Source organism: Bos indicus, chromosome 5 (genome assembly GCF_029378745.1).
Source record: "Bos indicus isolate NIAB-ARS_2022 breed Sahiwal x Tharparkar chromosome 5, NIAB-ARS_B.indTharparkar_mat_pri_1.0, whole genome shotgun sequence".
NCBI classification, from domain to species: domain Eukaryota; kingdom Metazoa; phylum Chordata; class Mammalia; order Artiodactyla; family Bovidae; genus Bos; species Bos indicus.
The window spans coordinates 107,780,526-107,802,282 of NC_091764.1; the positions used below are offsets into that span (position 1 = coordinate 107,780,526).

General features: G+C 40.8%; 2 protein-coding genes across 4 annotated transcripts in view; one reads left to right on the plus strand and one right to left on the minus strand.

Moving 5' to 3' along the window:
* KDM5A (lysine demethylase 5A) overlaps positions 1 to 21,757 on the minus strand; it is a 65,524-nt gene that overhangs the window by 22,873 nt on the left and 20,894 nt on the right. For all 3 annotated transcript variants that reach the window (XR_011566793.1, XM_019961703.2, XM_070790321.1), the window contains exons 12-20: positions 20,308 to 20,470; positions 19,121 to 19,240; positions 16,255 to 16,449; positions 13,829 to 14,010; positions 13,341 to 13,465; positions 11,065 to 11,215; positions 9,584 to 9,698; positions 6,808 to 7,163; positions 3,034 to 3,172 (exon numbers count right to left, since the gene is read on the minus strand). Coding sequence is in view for 2 of the 3 variants with exons in the window: in XM_019961703.2 (XP_019817262.2) it covers positions 3,034 to 3,172; positions 6,808 to 7,163; positions 9,584 to 9,698; positions 11,065 to 11,215; positions 13,341 to 13,465; positions 13,829 to 14,010; positions 16,255 to 16,449; positions 19,121 to 19,240; positions 20,308 to 20,470 (1,546 nt within the window). In the remaining variant the exon portion in view is untranslated. The remainder of the gene's footprint in view (positions 1 to 3,033; positions 3,173 to 6,807; positions 7,164 to 9,583; positions 9,699 to 11,064; positions 11,216 to 13,340; positions 13,466 to 13,828; positions 14,011 to 16,254; positions 16,450 to 19,120; positions 19,241 to 20,307; positions 20,471 to 21,757) is intronic.
* Positions 171 to 690, plus strand: LOC109559765 (large ribosomal subunit protein uL15-like). Its single transcript, XM_070790322.1, is given in 2 exon segments — positions 171 to 374; positions 377 to 690. Coding segments are annotated over 2 exon segments (444 nt in total). The 5' UTR covers positions 171 to 190; the 3' UTR covers positions 637 to 690.

Sequence of the window (21,757 nt, forward strand, 5' to 3'; positions counted from 1 at the left end):
GTATCTCTTAACAGTCTTCCAATGTCCTTTAAAAAATGTTTGTATAAATTCATGTTGTCAAAGGTTTTTTGAAATGAATTAACAAGGGATCCAGTAAGATGTAAAAACTAGTTCAAAGGACAATCTAAAAACAAACATATAAATGCAATTAGGAATGAGGAAAAGTAGCTCTTTCATCTAGGCCGCCGACATGCCATCCAGACTAAGGAAGACCCGGAAACTTAGAGGCCACGTGAGCCACGGCCACGGCCGCATCGGCAAACACCGGAAACACCCGGGAGGCCGAGGTAATGCTGGTGGCATGCATCATCACAGGATCAACTTCGACAAATATCACCCAGGATACTTTGGGAAAGTTGGTATGAGGCATTACCACTTAAGAGGAACCAGAGTTTCTGCCCGACTGTCAACCTTGATAAATTGTGGACCTTGGTTAGTGAGCAGACACGAGTAAATGCTGCCAAGAACAAGACAGGAGCTGCTCCTATCATTGATGTGGTGCGATCAGGTTACTACAAAGTTCTGGGGAAAGGAAAGCTCCCAAAGCAGCCTGTCATCGTGAAGGCCAAATTCTTCAGCAGAAGAGCTGAGGAGAAGATTAAGGGTGTAGGTGGGGCTTGTGTCCTGGTGGCTTGAAGCCACATGCTGGGAAATTCATTAAATGTTAAGTGCTTTTCAAAAAAAAAAAAAGGAATGAGGAAAAGTAAAAGTGAAGTCGTTCAGTTGTGTCCAACTCTTTGCGACCCCATGGACTGTAGGCTACCAGGCTCCCCCATCCATGAGATTTTCCAGGCAAGAATACTGGAGTGGGTCCCAACCCAGGGATCAAACCCAGTTCTCCCGCATTGTAGGCTGACCTTTACCGTCTGAGCCACCATGGAAGTCAGGAATGAGGAAAGGAATTTGCTAATAGATGGAAACACGCATTTAATATCATCCAGGTCTGTGGAATCACCTTTTCTACAGTGTGGAGAATCATTTGTTCCTCACAAATTTAACTGTTTTCCTACAGACTAATTCAGTCACATTACTATCGTTTTTAAATAACTGACAGAGTTGTAATGAGCATGGTAGAACAAAGTCTAAGGCACATACTCCGAGAATCAAATAAACCCGGGTGGTTCGCTAAACAACATCCACTACTCCACTGAAAGGACATCGTAGTCTCTTCTGCCTGTTTCAAAGTCTTTTAAAATTTTTCCAACTACTATAGAGCAGTATCTGACAACCTCCTCCATTTACAGACAAGAGTGGATATTCTACTAAGTAACAACGTGTCAGTATTTCCACTTAATGAAAATAATCAGTTTTTAAACTCAAGAGTGCTTTTAATTTACTGACGTTAAAATAATTAAGTCATCACAGGAAATGGAAGAGTTAGTCAGTAATCCATCCCAGGGTCCTGGCAAGAACATCAGAGTATCAGGTTGGCGGCCCACAGACGACAATCCAGAGTGATCCCTCAGATGGTACAACTCTCCAAGCAGACATACAGAACACCTTCTGGCTAGGCCAGGACACAGCCTCTCCCAGCCTGTGTACCCTGAAGGACAGCAGAAAATGTCCACTTTTTCAGAGCCCCCAAGTCTATCCTCCCACCAAAGGGAAGAGCTTGGTGAGAAACAGTCCTTGGAAAACCACAGCAGCTACCTCTACTTGCCAGCTCAGTTCTTCAATCATAAACAGCCAACTAAAGATTATCAGTCATCTGATAACTGCCTGAAACTGGTCAAAGATGAAACAAACAGAGGGGAGTCCTGATGAAAACAAGTAATTTTAAAACACAGAACAGAGAGAGTAGCAACTAAGCAGGTCCCAGAAAAACTCAACTGAAAAGAAAGCAAAACAGAAGTCATTAGACCATGACACCTCCTCTAAGGGCAGCAGCTGTTTAGTGGGAGAGCTGGTTTCCTTTCTCTTTCAGTCCAGTCCTACAACGTACTCACCACTGTAAACGCTGCAGTGAATGATCTCCGTAACTCAGAAGGAACCTTATGTATTAAAGCATACTTTCATCTCCAGTTTAATTCACTGTTTTGAGTTATGTATGTGTAATACATGTCTTTTCAACTAGAATACGCCACTTTGAGGTCCGGGGTTGTATCTTTACACCCTTCTCTCCCATTCCTACTCCCAAACATCCAGATGAGTCCCAAGAGTATTGTGGGGTTCAGTAAATGTCAGTTTCATTTTCTTTTCCTGCTACTTGTTTCAAAAGTAATTAGAGGACAGTGGGGCGGGGGCTAAATTAGGAGTTTGGGATTAACATATACCCACTCCTGTACTTTCCTGGTAGCGTAGTGGGTTAAGAATCTGCCTGCCAATGCAGGGGACATGGGTTCAATCCCTTGTCTGGGAGGATTCCACATGCCCGTGCACCACAACTACAACTACTGAGTGCACACACCCTAGAGTCCTTGCTCTGCAACAAGCGAAGCCACTGCAAAGAGAAGCCCAAGCACAGCAACAAAGAGTAGCCCCCGCTTGCTGCAACTAGAGAAAGCCCCCCGCAAAGCAACAAAGACCCATGACAGCAAACAATAAATAATTTTTTTTAAAGTATACACTATATATATAAAATAGGTTAACAAGGGCCTACTGTATAGCACAGGGAACTATACTCTATCTTGTAGCAACCTATAATAGAAAAGAATCTGAAAAAGATTATATATATATACATAAAAAACTGAACCACTTTGCTGTAACCTTAAAATAAGCACAACACTGTAAATTAACTATACTTCCATTTTAAAAAAGTAACTCATGTACATGGCAAGAGAGTCAAATACAGCAGGAAATAAACTCCCTACTGCTAGGCATTAATTAAATGGCTAATTCTGTCATCTCTCACAGCAAGAAGTCAACAGAAACAAGTAATGTTTAAATAGGTAATACATGTTTAAAAATAAAAATCAGATAAAAGAACAAGTGAATTTCAAGTACACAATCACTTCAGTACAGAATTAAAGGCTTCAAGGATTCAGGTGTGAGATAGCATTCCCTGAATGGTAGACAACTCAAGAGGTTCTTTACCTGAATAGCTTCCACTTTAGTTGTCCATTCTCGGGCCTTCTGTAAGGCTTCTTTCAGGGACAATACATTGGGCAGAAAGGCTGGAATGCTCTTAGCTTCATTCACGATGCTTTCTAAACTCGCCACACTGTGCCGAGGCCTTGATAAACATAAAAACAGGGAGGATGCATGAGGATAAGTCAAACTACTGCTGCTGCTGTCACTTCAGTCGTGTCCGACTCTGTGTGACCCCGTGCGACCCCAAAGATGGCAGCCCACCAGGCTCCGCTGTCCCTGGGATTCTCCAGGCAAGAACACTGGAGTGGGTTGCCATTTCCTTCTCCAATGCATGAAAATGAAAAGTGAAAGGGAAGTCGCTCAGTCGTGTCCGACCCTCAGCGACCCCACGGACTGCAGCCTACCAGGCTCCTCCGTCCATGGGATTTTCTACTACCAACACTTAAATAACACTTGTACAACATGTAAAAGAACTTTCATACGTGTGACTTCACTTAATTCTCACCATAAGCCTATGAGAGAGGCAAACAGCTACTACCTTCATTTCCATTTTACAGGTAAGTTTAACTCAAGATCAATTACTTCCTCAAAGTCATTTAATGCAGTAAATGGCACACATGAAGCACTGACTCGGAATCAGTGTCAGATCCTGTGCTTTTTCCTACACTAAACTACCTCTATATCAGTTTCCACAGGATCTGAAACTGTCAGAGATGCATAAGAGACAGCAGTGTAGGAAGCAGTGGTCTACAAGTCCACTGATGATGACATTTAACTATAAGCACTAACACCTCACTACACAAAGATGACCAAAATACAGACCTTATCCTAAGAAATATACTTGTACTGGGAACTAAGAACAAATGACTATGGGTTCACTACTAGGGAAAGAGTGATTAATCTGACCTGGGAGACTTGAGAAGGGTTCTGAACTAGGCCTTAAATAAGAAGTGTGATTTGGTCGTGTGAAGGATTAAAGGAAAAACATCAGGAATTTAATGAACAAAGATGTGGAGAAAACCTGAAGTTGTTAAAACAAGTTTAAGATGAGGGATAGTGAGAACGGGAGGCGGGGTGGGAGTAACAGCAAGAAGGAGGGGAATCTGGCAGAAAAGAAAGATGCAGATTAAGAGGTCTTCAGGGCTGTGAATTCGGAGAAGGCAATGGCACCCCACTCCAGTACTCTTGCCTGGAAAATCCCATGGGTGGAGGAGCCTGGTAGACTGCAGTCCATGGGGTCGCTAAGAGTCGGACAAGACTGAGAGACTTCACTTTCACGCATTGGAGAAGGAAATAGCAACCCACTCCAGTGTTCTTGCCTGGAGAATCCCAGGGATGGGGGAGCCTGGTGGGCTGCCGTCTATGGGGCTGCACAGAGTCGGACAAAACTGAAGTGACTTAGCAGTAGCAGCAGCAGGGCTGTGAATTAAGGTCTATGTGAGCAATGGGAAACTACTGAGAGTGGGAACAGTTTGAGTACCCATGATCCCTATTATGTGCCAAGCACTGGGCTATGTCCTTGGGACGATTAATGGACAAGATGATATAGTCCTTGCCTTCATAAAACCTTTTAATCTTGGGGGAGGGGATTATCAATAAAATGTTACAATACACCATAAATGCAATAATAAAGGAAAAGGAAGATGCTGTCAGAATATACAGTAGGGGGACTTGGTTGACTTGGCAGTAAGGAAGGCTTCCTAGAAGTGACCTCTAAGCTGGCTTCTCCTTTCTGAATAGGAACTAGTCAGGAACGCCAGGACCAGGCCAGGGGAAGGGTGGTGGAGGTGCACCAACGTAGGTGGACAGAGGGGAAACGTGTACCCCAGGGCTGGTGTGGGGAGGGGAGGTCATTATGTCTGGAACACAGAACACAAGAAAAAGAAGAGCAAGGGGTCACGGTAGGTACTTAAGCAAGGGGCTAGATTACAAAAAGTCAGGTTGAGGAAGTCTGAACTTCACTCCAAGGGGATTGGGAAACAGTGGTGGGCTTTAAGCAGGGAAGTCAAACTGTCACTTCTGCACTTTAGGAAAATACTAATTTCACTGTGAAGAATGGATGACAGAGGGGTGAGATTATAGACAGAACCTGGTGCTGTGTGCTAAGCCAGCTGTAACAACAGCCCAAAGAAAAAGAATCAAAGAGAAAAACACCAAAGAAACAGCATCAGCAGGACTCAGGAGCTGAGTCTGAGGGGAAGGAAATGGGAGGGCAGGGCCAACACTAATTTCCAGAGTTCTGGCTTGTTCAAATGAGTGAAAGAGGGTTTAATTCAAAGAAAATAGAAACAAAGGAAGAGAACACGGGAAGCAGTGGATGAAGGTTATTTTGAATACGGGGAGTCTGAGGCACCTACAGGACATCCTCTGGAATTATTTAACAACCAGATGATAGCTACAGGTAAAAAAACAAACTTGTGTTCTAGATGAGGGTTTGGAGTTAGTCTGCACAAAGATGGTAAATGGAGACAAGAAGTGAGATGAAATTTCCAAGGAAGGGTACAAAGTGAGCAGAGAAGTGGCCTAGGCCAGAATCCTGGGGAAAGCACTCTAAAAGGGGGAGGGAGAGGCCAAAACCAGGAGGAAGAGATCCAGAAAGGAGCAGTCGGCAGCTAACCAGTGCTCAGGATGCAAAATGTTAATGATACATTTCAGAAGAGCTTTGACAGGAGCTGGAAAACTGACTCCATCAGTCCTCTCTACCAACTTCATTTTCTTCATGACACTAATTTGTTGAAACTCTGGGAAGATCTCCTGGAGAAGGAAATGGCAACCCACTCCAGTAATGCTTGCCTGGAGAATCCCATGGACAAAGCCTGGCAGGCTACATACAGTCCATGGGATCGCAAAGAGTCGGACAGGAGTGAATGACTAACACTTTCACTTTTCATTCACTTCTTCATCTGTGTCTCCCCACTATGTTGGCCAATTTTAGAACAGACTTTCCTATCAAATGAATCCAAAATAAGTGACTGGCCAAGTAATTAAACACATGGAAACTTTGGAATGAAGTAGAAAAGGCTTTAAATTTGAGCTGTATTATTTAACAACTATGTGATCTCTGTAAGCATCCCAATTTCCTCATCCTCACAAAGGAAATTATATTAATATTAATCTTTGGTGAAAAAATACTTTCATACAGAACATGGAAGTCAAACTGACGGATGCCTGACTTTAATCTCGCAAGTCTATTGGGTGCCGATGCTAATGCCTCCCATTCTCCTGCCTGCCTCTCATTTCCCTCTACTTCCCCGTGTGAATCCCCTGCTGGGGTAAAATAACCACCGCTCAGCTTCTGTCACCTGGGCACACACTGACACATTCCTTAAGCTGATCTTAGGACATTTCTCTTACCTCCCCTTCCATTTCAATCCCACTCATTCTTCAAGGCTTGACTTAAGATCTCCTCTTTCTCTCAAGCGTCTCTTCTAACCATCCAAGCTACAATGACCTTTCCCCCTCTGATTCTAGCATTTTTCTGTTCCTCTCAGTTAACAACATACTGCAGCAGAGCTTCGTAACTAGAGTAGCAGTAATGGTGAGGCTGTAAACAAAACACTACTTTGTATCACTTACTAAAGTACTTAACAAAGGACTCTGCACACAGTGTGCTCACAAGATTTGAAACTGTCCATATGCAGACCCACTTGGTAACCTAGTGACCACTTGGGGAAGGCACAAGACATTCAACTCAACAGACCTTTATGTTCCTCCTCCCTCTCTACTTTCTAACCTACATCTTAAAGAGGGGACAGTCACCAATAGATGTGTGTTCACCTTGCCTGTAGGCAGACCTTGGCCTTCTCTTCCCATCGCTCAGAGACTGTGAGGAGCTCCTGAAGCTCGGCCATCGCTTTCTCCACAGCATGGTGGGGTGCCAAGCCGACCCCAGAGTCTATCAACTTCTTCATGACATCCAAGGTGACCTGCTGAGGGTCCGACAGCGTCAGTCTTACTTCATCCAACCAGCGAGCTTGCTGCAGCTCTTGCTTTAGTCGAGCTAACTCCGGGAGCTCCACATACAGACTGGAGCCCATATCGATCAGCATCTGGAGTTTGGACGAGTCTGGGGTCTCGTCCATCATGGCCTCCTGAGCACGCTCATGAAACTCCTCCACGTCATCAAGCAAATTCTGAAAAGGTCAAAGGAATAAAGAAAAAACTTAGGAGATACAAAATGACTATGGAATACATATGGTTCTGGCAAACTACCAAATTCTAGACCATTTAATAATCTCACCATCATAGCACCAAACAGACATATGATAAAGACATAAATAAGCTTCTCTGTAATTACTTACACACCCCTTTTCAATATGATTAAGTCACTTTATTTTTTTGGGCCCCAAGATCACTGCAGACAGTGACTGCAGCCATGAGATTGAAAGACGCTTACTCCTTGGAAGGAAAGTTATGACCAACCTAGAGAGTATATTAAACAGCAGAGACATTACTTTGCCAACAAAGGTCCGTCTAGTCAAGGCTACGGTTTTTCCAGTAGTCATATATGAATGTGAGAGTTGGACTATAAAGAAAGAATTGATGCTTTTGAACTGTGGTGTTGGAGAAGACTCTTCAGAGTTCCTTGGACTGCAAGCAGATCCAACCAGTCCATCCTAAAGGAAATCAGTCCTGAATATTCATTAGAAGGACTGACGTTGAAGCAGAAACTCCAATACTTGGGCCACATGATGCGAAGAGCTGACTCATTTGAAAAGACCCTGATGCTAGGAAAGACTGAAGGCGGGAGGAAAAGGGGACGACAGAGGATGAGATGGTTGGATGGCGTCACCGACTCAATGGACATGAGTTTGAGTAAACCCTGGGAGTTGGTGATGGACAGGGAGGCCTGGCGTGCTGCCGTCCATGGGGTCGTAAAGAGTCAGACGTGACTAAGCAACTGAACTGGTCACTCAAAAATATTTCATGACTACTGAGTTAGATGCAGGCACTAGTCTAGGCACACAGCATTAAACAAAAAATACAACATCCTTGTCCTCAAGGAACACGTGTTTTAATGTAAGTGGCCAGACACTGAAGACATGAATATAATGCTTCAGTTAGTTTTCAGTGCTATGAAAGTAGAATAGGGCAATTCAATACAAAAGTGATCAGAGGTGATGAGGTGGCGCGGGGGAGCATATTACTTCACAATGATGGTCACAACCAAAACCACAGTGAGGAGGTACAGGAGGAAGACTAGTTCAGGAAGGGCAAATAGTAACTGCAAAAGCTTTTAAAGAGGAATGAGCTTGTGTCTTGGCCCAAAGTGGATGATGGAGAGCAAAGTGGACACAGGAGAAACGTGGTTAAGGAATGAGCAGAGGTCCGATTACACAGGACCATGCAGATTAGTGCCCATCACTTCGCATTCACTGACGGCTCTGGGGAGCCACGAGGATCCTAACCACGGGGAGGTGACGTGACCTGGTTTCTGTTTCACATGATCACTCTGGTTACTGCGTGAGAAGTGAGCGGTCAGAACAAGAGCCAAAGAAGACAGACCAGTTAAGGAGCTGCTGCAGTTATCTAAGGGGCAGAGTCCCACGGTTTCGGGCATAATTTAAGTGACGGAGATGATGACTAGCAGTCGACTCTGGGAGACATTTTAGAGGCAATATAACAGCAGCACTAGTTTTGAAACTGAATGTGATATATAAGGGAATAAGGCAATTAAGGATTTTGATTCATCTCATCTAAAATGCCTTTCAGCCCACCACAGGCAAATGGAGTGGCTGCAACTGGATGGACGAGTCTACAGAAAAGAAGAAAGAGTCAAGAGCTGGGCATCAACTGGATACAGGTGATATTTAATGTCACCAAGAAGAGATCAGGACCTCAAGAAGAAAGGGCCAAGACTCCCAATATACTCCAAACCCAGAAGCCAAGCTGAGGAGAAAACGAACAGCTTCCCTAAAGAGGAAGGAACTGTGAATTATGAATCTGAGATAACCACAGTGTGGTGTCAGATGTTTAGAAAAGAAAATCTCTCAGGAAGGAAAGAATGGTCAATAATCAGAACACTCCTATGGCACGGGGTTCAGCCAATACAACTGACGTTGATTTCACTGTCGACAACCTTGATAAAAACCATTTTAGTTACCCAGCCCTGGCCAAATCACAGAAAGACACCACAACTTACCAGAAGTTAACTATCCAGATTAATGTGTCTGAAAGACACTTCTGAGATTTTACATATTCATTAAGCCATGATGGCCCTGGTAATTTCAGAGCCCTGCATTTTCAAAACTTCATGGGCTAGTAATTCACTGATACATTGATTCCTTTAACTAATTTTCTGCATTTCAATTACATCTACGTTAAATGGAGGTTCTGGCCTAAAAGTAACAGAGAAAAAAAATATTTCTAAACTAGCCTTAGTTCCAGAATTTTAAAGGAGGAATTAAAGACTAAGAATGAAACCAAGCGAGTTCTTACTACCTACTGAAAAACCTTAAACAGCAGCACTTATTTGAGAAAAGAAACATACAGAACAAAAAAACGAATCAAGACACACTATTCGCTTTACCCCAGAGAGAACGTGATACTCCACCTTTACTTGTCGAGCTTGGCTGATGACACATGGAAGACTGAAGAGCTGCTGGACAAAGGCCTTCAGCTCTTCCACTGTCAGTTTGGTCCGCGTCCTCCCACCATCTGGGCTCTGCCTGGTGTCAGACAATGTTGAGACATAAGTAAGAAAATTCAGTCACTCCAGCATTAAGGGGGCTTCTAGTCTCTTCAGAATTCTAACCCAAGAAATCCCAAAATACACGTGTCTGAGGGATTTCATTTTCAAATGAGATTCTTAGCTCTTCAGTTAATGGCTCAAAGATTCAACTCTCTAAATTACAGTTCTTCCAACCTTACAAGTATTAAACATCTCAAACATTTAATAAATTCTCACAGTAAAATGTTAAGTTCACTGATAAAACTAAATCCTCCATCTCAGGAAACTGAAGATGTAGAACAAAGGCCTTTAACCTGGCTTAGGAGATAATAAACCCTGTGAAACTGACTCCAGATTATGTCTGTATGTACACTTTTCTAAGAAAAGGGTCTCTAAGCTTTGGCCAGATTCTCCAAGGTGGGGAGGTGGGGGTCAGAGACCCATGACAGGTGCGGAGTCCTGACTGATGATTGGTCTCTCATAAAACAAAAGATTAAAAAATGTACAAAGTAATTAAAAACCCAATGTAAACTGCTATAGAAAAAACCATTCAGACACAAGGAATGTGTTAGAATGAAACACCGCCACAGAAAATGAAACATGTGAATTATGGGAAATCCAGGGCATATACTGCCATGCTCCTTAACAGCCTCCCCTGCACCCAGGTCACTCTCTGCTAGCACCTGCCTTCAGCCTGCAGTATCATCTGTTTACAAACACCTATCACACACCTACTGTGTGCCAGGCATGCTTCAAAGCACAGCAATGAGAAGGATGAAAATCCCACATTCTACTCTAGCATTATCTTCCAGTGGGGTAGGAAAAGGAGGAGGAGATAAGAGAGTAAGTAGATTCGTCTATCAGGAGAAAAACAAAGCAGGAAGGAAGAATAAAAAGGCTGCAATTTTACAAGGTTGTCAGAGAAAGCTTCTCCAAGAATATGATGTCTAAAAAAGACTTGGAAGAAGCAAGGGAATAAGCCAGCTGGGTATCAGGGAACACAGCCCCAAGGAGGGCCAAAAGCAAACACGCAGGCCCTAAGCAGAGGACATGGTGAGGGTGAAGGGCAGGGGGACCACGGTGAGGGTGAAGGGCAGGGGGAGCACGATGAGGGTGAAGGGAAGGGGGAGCATGGTGAGGGTGAAGGGCAGGGGGAGCACAATGAGGATGAAGGGCAGGGGGAGCACAGTGAGGGTGACGAGCAGGGGAGGTAGTGCAGGCAGAGCAAGAGAAGCGCGAGCAGCAAGAGACAAAGCTGGGGCATTACTTGGGGAGGGATAACATGGCCTCACAGACAATTAAGACTGTCATTACTCTGGTCAAAATAAAACAGAAAACCACTAGAGAATTCTTCTCAGCCTTACCTGTGTTTCTGCTTTTTGCTCAGAAGCAGCTGAGCCACAGAAGCACACGTCTCAGCTTCTTTTACAGCATCCCTAAGTTTTCGAAAGAGATCATTCTCTGGGTACTTCCTATCCTCAGCATCCTCCAGCATTACTCGTAACTCAATCAAATCTGTAAAAAGAAAGAGAGTCATATACTATCACCAGAGAAAATAAAAAGCCACTCACCAATCAATTAGCAAAAACACCATAGCTGTGAAAATCCCACCAATACAACTGAAGCTTATACCAGGTGGCTTGTTTCTAATTCTGAGAATTTCTCAGTTCAGTTCAGTCACTCAGTCATGTCTGACTCTGCGACTTCATGGACTGCAGCACACAAGGCCTCTGTCCATCATCAACTCCCGGAGTTTACTCAAACTCATGTCCATTGAGTCTGTGATGCCATCTAACCATCTCATCCTCTGTTGTCCCCTTCTCCTCCTGCCCTCAACCTTCCCAACATCAGGGTCTTTTCAGATGAGTCAGCTCTTCACATCACGTGGCCAAAGCACTGGAGTTTTAGCTTCAGCATCAGTCCTTCCAATGAATATTCAGGACTGATTTCCTTTAGGCTTGACTGGTTTGATCTCCTTGCAGTCCAAGGGACTCTCAAGAGTCTTCTCCAACACCACAGTTCAAAAGCATCATTCTTTGGTGCTCAGCTTTCTTTATAGTCCAACTCTCACATCCATACATGACTACTGAAAATCGTAGCCTTGACTAGACGGACCTTTTTGGCAAGGTAATGTCTTTGCTTTTTAATATGCTGTCTAGGTTGGTCATAGCTTTTCTTCCAAGGAGCAAGCGTCTTTTAATTTCATGGCGGCAGTCACTATCTGCAATGATTTTGGAGCCCCAAAGCATAAAGTCTGTCACTGTTTCCATTGTTTTCCCATCTATTTGCCATGAAGTGATAGGACCAGATGCCATGATCTTAGTTTTCTGAATGCTGAGTTTTAAGACAACATTTTCACTCTCTTTTCACTTTCATCAAGAGGCTCTTTAGTTCTTCTTTGCTTTTTGCCTTAAGTGTGGTGTCATCTGCATATCTGCAGTTATTGACGTTTCTCCCAGCAATCTTGATTCTAGCTTGTGCTTTATCCAGTCCAGCGTTTCTCATGATGTACTCTGCATATAAGTTAAATAAGCAGGGTGATAATATACAGCCTTGACTTACTCCTTTCCCGATTTGGAACCAGTCTGTTGTTCCACATCCAGTTTTAACTGTTGCTTCTTGACCTGTACACAGATTTCTCAGGAGGCAGGTCAGGTGGTCTGATATTCCCATCTCTAAGAATTTTCCACAGTTTGTTGTGATCGACACAGTCAATGGCTTTGACATAGTCAATTAAGCCAAGTAGATGTTTTTCTGGAACTCTCTTTTTTGATGATCCAATGGATGTTGGCAATTTGATCTCTGGTTCCTCTGCCTTTTCTAAATCCAGGTTGAACATCTGGAAGTTCTCAGTTCACGTCCTACTGAAGCCTGGCTTGGAGAATATTGAGCATTACTTTACTAGCGTATGAGATGAGTGCAATTGTGTGGTAGTTTGAGCATTCTTTGGCACTACCTTTCTTTGGGATTGGAATGAAACCTGACCTTTTCACGTCCAGTGGCCACTGCTGAGTTTTCCAAATTTGCTGGCATATTGAGTGCAGCACTTCCACAGCATCATCTTTTACGATTTGAAATAGCTCAACTAGAATTCCATTTCAAAACTCCACTAGCTTTGTTCATAGTGATGCTTCCTAAGGCCCACTTCATTTCATGTTCCAGGATGTCTGGCTCTAGGTAAGTGATCACACCATTGTGATTACCTGGGTCGTGAAAATCTTTTTTGTATAGTTCTTCTATGTATTCTTGCCACCTCTTAATATCTTCTGCTTCTGTTAGGCCCATACCATTTCTGTCCTTTATTGTGCCCATCTTTGCATGAAATGTTCCCTTGGTAACTCTAATTTTCTTGAACAGAGAATTGCTCAGTGAGCTGTTAATGTGAGTCTACTTGTAACAACGGTTCCCCAAAATATATGATACATCTGCTGTTAGCAATCTCATTTTATATCAACTTTATCACTTAACAAAAGATTCTCAAACAGGAAATTAAGTCTGTAGTCAACCAACCCATTGGTCTCAAATCTCTTATGAAGCCTAGGACTTTTCCTTAATGGAGGAAAAACACATGAAACAAAACAAGATCTCTTTCAAAGTGAAAACCATTTCAGTGTCTGCTTAAAAAAGGAAGAAACTTAACCTTTCTTGTGATTGAAGTTGGCGGATAATGCTTCTGTAACACGACTGACCCACGTGTCATAGGACTGTGCCCTGACCTTCACACCATAGAGCAGAGAAGGGAGGTCCTCCAATGGGTAGCGATATCTAAAAAGAAGATCACATACAAAAATAAAAACTTTCAAAACCCAACAATAATTTGAAAATAAATTAACATTGAAACAGAATCACCTTAAGGGAAGTACAATGGCCAGGTACACATAAAGAGAAAAACCTAAGCAGCTCAGAGTTTTAATTCAGAGAAAGTCAAGGAATGTGTGACATCAACTTGATAAAGCAACTCATTTTATTCAGTAAGTTTAGGGCCAACTTTAATGGGCTGATCTTCAAAAAAGGAGGCGGACAGGTAAGAGGTAACTAGAACAAACACAAGGAAGGGCATTACAAACAAGAATATTAACAATTTTTAAAAAGACTGTAATGGAAGCTTTACAAGAAACGTCTGGATACCTAAGACATTTTTTCTGCATGGGGCAGGGGCACAGATCAGTCGGATGGTAGAGACACACGAGCCGTTCAGGGTTACAGGAGCACGTGAGAGCAGAGAGGAAACAGGTGGTCCTGCAGGCTGAACACTGTCGCTCATCATCAGGCACAAGCTCAAACACCTCTTCCTCCGACATCAGGACACCCTGAAATACAACTGATGTCACCTGATCAAGTCTTTCCAGTCTTTCAAGCATCAGAGAACTTAAAGTGATTAATTTTTTTTCTACTCTGACGACATAAACATGGGAGATACGATGGCACATCCTCAAAATATTTTCTAAAAACATTGCTAATTTTTTATGAGCAAGACTAAAACCTTAGTATCTAAGAATGCACATGTGACTGACAAAAACTTCTTAAAATGCAAGAAATGCTTACTACAAAGAGGTTAAATGTCATTTGTTGAGGGAAGGAAAGGAAGCAGTAATTGGGAGGTACTTTGAAGATGGTTGATAAGGGTTTTTTTGGGCACAGTTAAGCCAAGACTTTTTTATTTGCTAGTATTATTTTTCTAACATATTTTGCCCTAAAAACCTTTTTTAATATACAATTTTGAAAGGTTATACCCTATAATTATTACAAAATACTGGCTAGCTGATAAACTTCTATTTCTTGACCATATAGTGATGACAACAAAGGTTGCCACAGAATAATTCATGAAGTTTTCTATGTTTTATGTAGTTTTGTTTTCTATTTAACATAAGAAAAATATAAATCAAAAAGTACTGTCCCCAGGGACAATATACCCTTGAACTAAAAATTTTAGTATTCTGAAAATAACACTGATAGGTACAAACACATGCAAGGATAAAAAGATGTAAAATTACTTAAACTATGAAAATCAAAGTATAATCTATTTCAACAAGGCATCAAAAAGAAAGCTAATCTTTTGCATATAAACAACAAAGCCCCATTATATATATCACAGAAAACTATATTCAATATCCTATGATAAACCATAATGGAAAAGAACACTAAGAATGTATATGTGACTGAATTACTCGGCTGTACAGCAGAAATTAAAACACTGTAAATCAACTAGACTTTAATTTAAAAAAATATTAAAACTGCGAAAAAAGAAAGCTTATCAAATTTGGTATGCCACTTTAAGAAAGTAAGGGCACCTGAAGCGCATTTTACAAAGGCTTCCATTTGATAAATAAGGGGGTCCCCTTTACAGTTTCTACTTACCTGAGCACAGTATTTACAAGCCAATTCCACTATGAGAGCAATCTTCTTTTCTTCCTCCACTTAAACAAGGTAGTGATCTAATAGTTTATTCACTGGCAGACACAACCTAATTCCTTCAATATTTTCTTCTTATCTAGATATCTCCTGGCTGAACTCTATCTTTTCATTTTCTCATAGAGCACTTCGTATTTTCTTTAAAAGTTACTTTAATACAAAAATGGTTCCAAAACACATTGCAAGTGTTTCTTACGTTAACAGCTGGCAAACAGGGAATGCTAATACATCAACTGACTAAGTCCTGGCTGCTTTAAAAAATTCTACACCTCTTTCCAAAGCATACTCTAAGGACCACTAACCCTAGAAGGTATTCCACAAAAAAACAAGGAAATTTAAGGGGGAGATAAATGCTATGCATCATACCTCTTCCAACTGGAAATAAACAAACACCAGCATATTAAAGGATCAGGTAAGTTTTACAGTAAAGAATTCCACTAAAGGACCTCCATAGTGATCTGGTGGTTAAGAATCCGCCTACCAATACAGGGAACACGGATTCGATCCCTGGTCCGGGAACCAAGATCCCACAAGGAATCGTGTATCATGGGAAATAAAGTGGGCTATGCAGAGAAGGAGGGAGCATGGTACACACCCAGTGAGGCTAGCTACGTAGGGAGGGTTAGGGAAAATGGGCTAAGACAGGCTGAAGACATATATTTTCTCATTTAGTTTCCATTTCAATATGATATTTAGTTTATTTGAAGCATTCAAAATCCCAGCACTGGGTTATTCAGTGCCTCTTATATTCACTAAAAACTTAGATTGGAGGAAAAACACAAATCGATTAACTCGGACAATCTGCAATCACCAGAAACACAACTTTTGTTTAATTAGAAAGCTGAGAGAAGAACTTGATCTTTCTCACCTAAAGAAACACTATACATAGGACAATTTTAAAAATAAATATATACCTAATAAATTCTACCTGACAGGACTGCATTTTTAAAAATCTGGAGATGCTGACATCAAGATTCCTAAAACTTCAACTTAAACCAAAATGGCAGAAACAAAGGTATGAAATCTCCAAACTAGCAATTTCTGTGTTCAACTTCTAGAGGGATTGAAGATGAAAATGGATTCTTTCCACCATAGGTTCAATTTTTAGTGTATTCCGTGAGCACTATAATCAGCAAACTCACCATCTGCATCACAGACTCTCTTAACCGTGTCTCCTCCTCAGTCAGGAGCGTCAACTCCTTGCACACCATGGCAGCTAACCCCACATCTAAGCATTCCGGATCTGCTGCCATCTTGAAGATGAGCTCCTCATGTGAGAAGACACAATGGCGCCTCAGACGGCGGTAGTGACTCACACACTGACGTCCAATGGGCAGCTGAAAAAAAGACAAGATTCTCAAATTAAAGTACTTGCTTATAACACATTCCAGAACAGAACCACTGCTTACCCCAAATCCTCTTTTCTTATAAACAACAGAACAAGAACGTCCATTTGAATATAAGAGGTAACTGTAAATATTAAAACTTTATCACCCAGCAAGAATTTCACGAAGGCCTTCCCAAAGAAAATCCCCCTAATTCACGATGCTGAGCTTCTAGCCTAAGCAGCTGATTTCCACTCATTACACAGTTATGCATCTCAAGCATGAGTTTCTTGACACATAAATGAGGCAGAACTCTTTTACACCAGTCACATGGGACTGCTCTTACAAGAAAAGGAAAAAAATTATCAAGCTATAAAGGTATAATTGGACGTATTCAACATTGATGTTTCCACAAAACAAAACAAAACACAACCAGATGCTACTACAAAGGAGGGAAAATGGAAGGGAAGGGAAGGAAAAAGCACTAAACAGTTCACATGGACTATTTTTTATAAGGACTATTTAGATGTTATCTAAAAATTATTTTTAAAACTACCAGTCTGGCCTAGAAAAAATTCCAAGTGCAATCATGAGATTGCATGTCCTTTAATTTTAATCATGTACTTTAATTTTCCTACGTGAAATAAACTACTAAATGATCACTTTTCATAAGCCAACAGATACACTAAGATAACTTCTGAAAATCTAACACGCTTCAAATAAAACTGATACTAGCTACACTACACAAACTCTCTCTCTCTCCAATTTCTTTCCTTTACTCAAGTGGAAAAACTTGGATGGCTCAAGTTGTTATTTGTATCTGAAAACTGTAACCTCAGAGAAAAAATAAAGTCAACCTCTAAGAACCTTTTGGAGCTCACCTCCATTTTGAGGAAGCAGAGGGGAATCACAGGAATCAGAGCGCCAGAGCACAGTACTATCTCTGAATCAAGCACTATTTCCCCACTCTTTCAAAGAAACAATCTTTCCCAAGAAAATACATGTTGAGCTTATGCTTTTTTTTGAGCTTATATATTAAGAAAAAAAAAAAGTTGAGCTTATGTTCAGCATTTATCTTGTCCACCAACAATATACAATTCTTTCTTAATTCTCAGATATGTAAACATTTCTCAGCCTTAAAGCAAGAGTAAGAAAAAAAATAAAACCAGAGGATTTGCAGTTTTTAATTATCACAAGGAAGCTACATAAAATAGAACTGATTGTCCACTGTAGCTTATAAAAATTTGTACCATCACTTTATTCCAGATATAAAGCTGCTTTTACTTTTCAATTATATCACACTCTTTTCCTAAGGAGTATCAAGGGCTTTCACATATATTACCTCACTTGTCTGAGGTCACTAAGTGAATCTTAGCATTTTTTACATAGGAGGTAAAAAAGAATTTAGGACCAGAGAAATTAAAAGTTACCCAAGATTAGACAGCAGTAATAATGAGCATGTTAAAGGTAGAATCATTTCCAACTCATCTCTGAATCACCTGCATTTCCACACTATATCTACCTGGCCAAGGAACAAGTAAATCATAAACACTTAATAAATGTAAGCTGAGTTTTCTGAAATAGAGTTCAAGTCCAAGACAAAGTCCTAAGCTCTGTTTTGCTCTTGCTACTTTCTAATTAGTAAGAAGTTTAGAATGACTAGGTCAAGTAGGATTGTTCATTATTCAATTTCATTCATTAGCTAAGGAAACAATATGACTAATTAGCCCACCAGGCTCCTCTGTCCATGGTATTTTCCAGGCAAGAAAACTGGAGCGGAGAGCCATTTCCTTCTCCATGGCATCTTCCCAATCCAGGGACTGAACCTGGGTCTCCTCCACTGCAGGCAGATTCTTTAGTGACTAAGCCACCAGGGAAGCCCAATTATGAAGTTTAACAAACTAAGATGCCCATAGAAAACATAAGATCTAATATTACTAAAAAAAAAAAAAAAAAAAAAAACCCAAATGTCAGGAGAGGTGACAAAACAACAGAATAGTCTCACTAAAGGAAAAATAAAGTCAAATAGTGTATTACAAGTTTGCAGTTTTACACCCCCACCAATAAGATGTACATACTACTAATTACTTTTTTATATCTACTTCATTTACAAGCAAAATAGCAATCAATGGCAACAACATCTACACAAAAGTGTAGCCCATAGAGATCTCAGTATCATGGCTACCCTTTAAAATAATCTTTTTAAAAAGAATATAGAAAACATAAAATGGCAGGAAGAATAAAATCAACTAATTGTCTATCAGAAGGAAAATAATAAAGGGATGTTTTAAGATAAAAATCAGAACTGGATATTTTAAAATAAAAATCAGAGCTAGCTATTTGATATGGTACAATTAATTCCCCCAAAAGATCTGGTCACCTTTATAAAATCCAAAAAGTGCTCAGAGAAACCAGAGACTAGAGGAATTACGTTCTCTCAGAGAAGATGCAGAAAACATCAACTGCTCATTTAAAATTCAAACAAAATGAGAAAGTAACGAATGAGAAGAACTACAAAACCTTCCAAATAAAAACTACCTGGAACTTTCTAAACCGCAGCAGACATCCCAATCCCTACTGAATACTCATAAACCCTCCCCTCCCAGCTAAGCAAACACAGCAATTACAATGCATCTCCAGGGGTGTTAGTAGACGTACAACAGCCACTTGCTATAGAACAGACCCAGTCAGCAGTGCAGAAGTTCACAGCCTCGGCGAAGTTGTAGCCTTGGTTAAACCCAGAGTGATAGGCCCGAGGGAACGTCACCACAAACTCGCCAGCACACTGATTGGTCCTGTACACCTAAATGCAAGTCAGAAACAGGATACGAAAGCAGAAGAAAACAAAATGAAAACAACAGAAAAAGGAAACATTTCACCAGTTTCAGAAGCGTTTTTTAAACTTGACAACAATAAACTATTAAGCTACACATACCAAAAAATAACATCAGGGTTGAAGAAGCTATCAGTTTCACCTTCTTATAATATTATGTCACTGATAAAATAATTCATGACAAGAATTCTCTGCCCAAAGAAATTTTCAAGGAGAAAACATTCCTCTCACTGAGCTACTAGTTTCCTAACTTGATGACAGTTTTACAATTAAGAGAATTTTTCTTTTATCCCTTTATTCCTATGGTGTACATAGTGGGAAAGGATGAATTTCACTGTTTTTGCATAATTTTTTTTTGGAAACTAACTGATCAGGTCCTATGCCATACAGAGAGCCTCAAATCAGTTTTCCTGAATCTCCTGGTTTTATGATAATACTATGTCTTTTGAAAAGTCCAAGATTTTGTACAAATTAACTCTTTAAAGACAAGATAACATTACTATTGCCCGATCTCCTTTCTCATTAAGGTTATAACTATTTGACTATATGAAGCAAACACTGAATTTATACTTTATCAAATATTAGCACAATTTAAATGTAATAATCATTTTCAAAACTAGATTTAAAAGTAGAAAAGGTGTTCATTGTGTCTTTACTTCATTATCTCATGCAAAAAAAGGCTATAAAATCTTCATATGAAAGATGGAAATATGATCTCCACAAAGATAAGGATCAGTTATTAGAACTACCACTTAAGACACTTCTACTTTGATTAAATGGGATAATAAAGAAAATAAGATGTTTACTAAAACCAAGATATACTGAAAACAAGGTTATTCTGACAGGCTGCTGTACATAAAGGTATGATTCACATTTCATAACAACCCATTCTTAATAAAATAAATGTTGTTCCCTTTGGAATATAAATTCTAATTTGGCTAGAAGAGGATCTGATTTTATTAACTATTATAAAACCAAGCATATATTATGATATACGTTAACTTTAAAATACTGAAGGGAGATGCAAAAAGACTCACCGGTACCCCGTGCTCCATCAACACGTTGGGGTTCATGATGGTGACTAACTGATGCAGGAGGTCAGGCTGGGACTCAAACAGCTCAGGGGCTAGCTCCCTCATCACCTCCTCCAGCTGCTCTGCAGCATGAGACGGCACGCCATACCATGTCTTTGGCTCTCCCCTAGCAAAGAAGTAACAGTTTATCCAGGCAGAGCACGGTGCCCATGAGGCCAGGGTCTCGGACTCAAATCCACTAAACTGTAATTAACTTTGTCTTGCTCTGTGGCCATAGATAATGGGCCCTGAATCCTAGCAACCATTTCAAAAATCTGTGCTACTATTCACAACAGGAGGTAAGGCAAGTGTATACGGACAGGTGGGTATGTAGTTTTCACTATGGAAAGGCAAGTCGAATGAACTCTTTAAGGTAGAGCAGTAAACAGCATCTTCCAACAGAAAAGATGCTATAGGAAAAGCAAGCATTGTACCAAAGGATACTGACATACTGCTTGGTTCACAGGTCCACTGGACATTCCAATTATCCCCACCATGATCAAAGTAAAAGTCAATGCCCTATAGAATATGTCTGTAGAACTTCAACATTACTATCCAAGGAAATAAGCCAAGGAAAGACATTGTTGAAATCCTGAATAATACTTATGAATCTTACAAATTGTTGAAATCCTGAGTTCTATCTATGAATCTTAAGGACCAAACACTTGGCATCAGTAACACACCAGACTTCAGTGGACTAGAGTTTACTTATAATACTAAATTGAAGTTCAAGGAAATTGATTTAATTAGTCATGCAATCTACAGAATAACTTAATCATAATACAATTCACAGTGCTGTCTCTAATAGAAACTTACAGCAATGACTGAAAATGTTCTGTATCTATGCTGGCCAATACAAGGGTCACCGGTCACAATTGACAAGTAAGCACTTAAAATGCGGTTAATGCAAATGCTGAAGTAAACTTTTAATTTTAAACAACCACACGTGGCTAGAAGCTATCATATTGCAAAGCACAGGGATGAAAGAAAGAAAACCATTAGTTTGCACAGCCTGACCTGAGCTAAGTTAAGCTAAGTTACTTCAGTCGTGTCCGACTCTGTGCGACCCCATAAAAGGCAGCCCACCAGGCTCCCTCGTCCCTGGGATTCTCCAGGCAAGAACACTGGAGTGGGTTGCCATTTCCTTCTCCAGTGCATGAAAGTGAAAAGTGAAAGTGAAGTCGCTCAGTCGTGTCCGACTCCTAGCAACCCCATGGACTGCAGCCCACCAGGCTCCTCCGTCCATGGGATTTTCCAGGCAAGAGTACTGGAGTGGGGTGCCACTGCCTTCTCCGCTGACCTGAGCAGTATCTTTCAAATGGAAAGAAAAATACTATTTGGTTAAGATCGGAATACTGAACATGGAACTGGGTAAGTAAATAAAAGCTGTGGGTCAAATAAAAACAAAAACCAA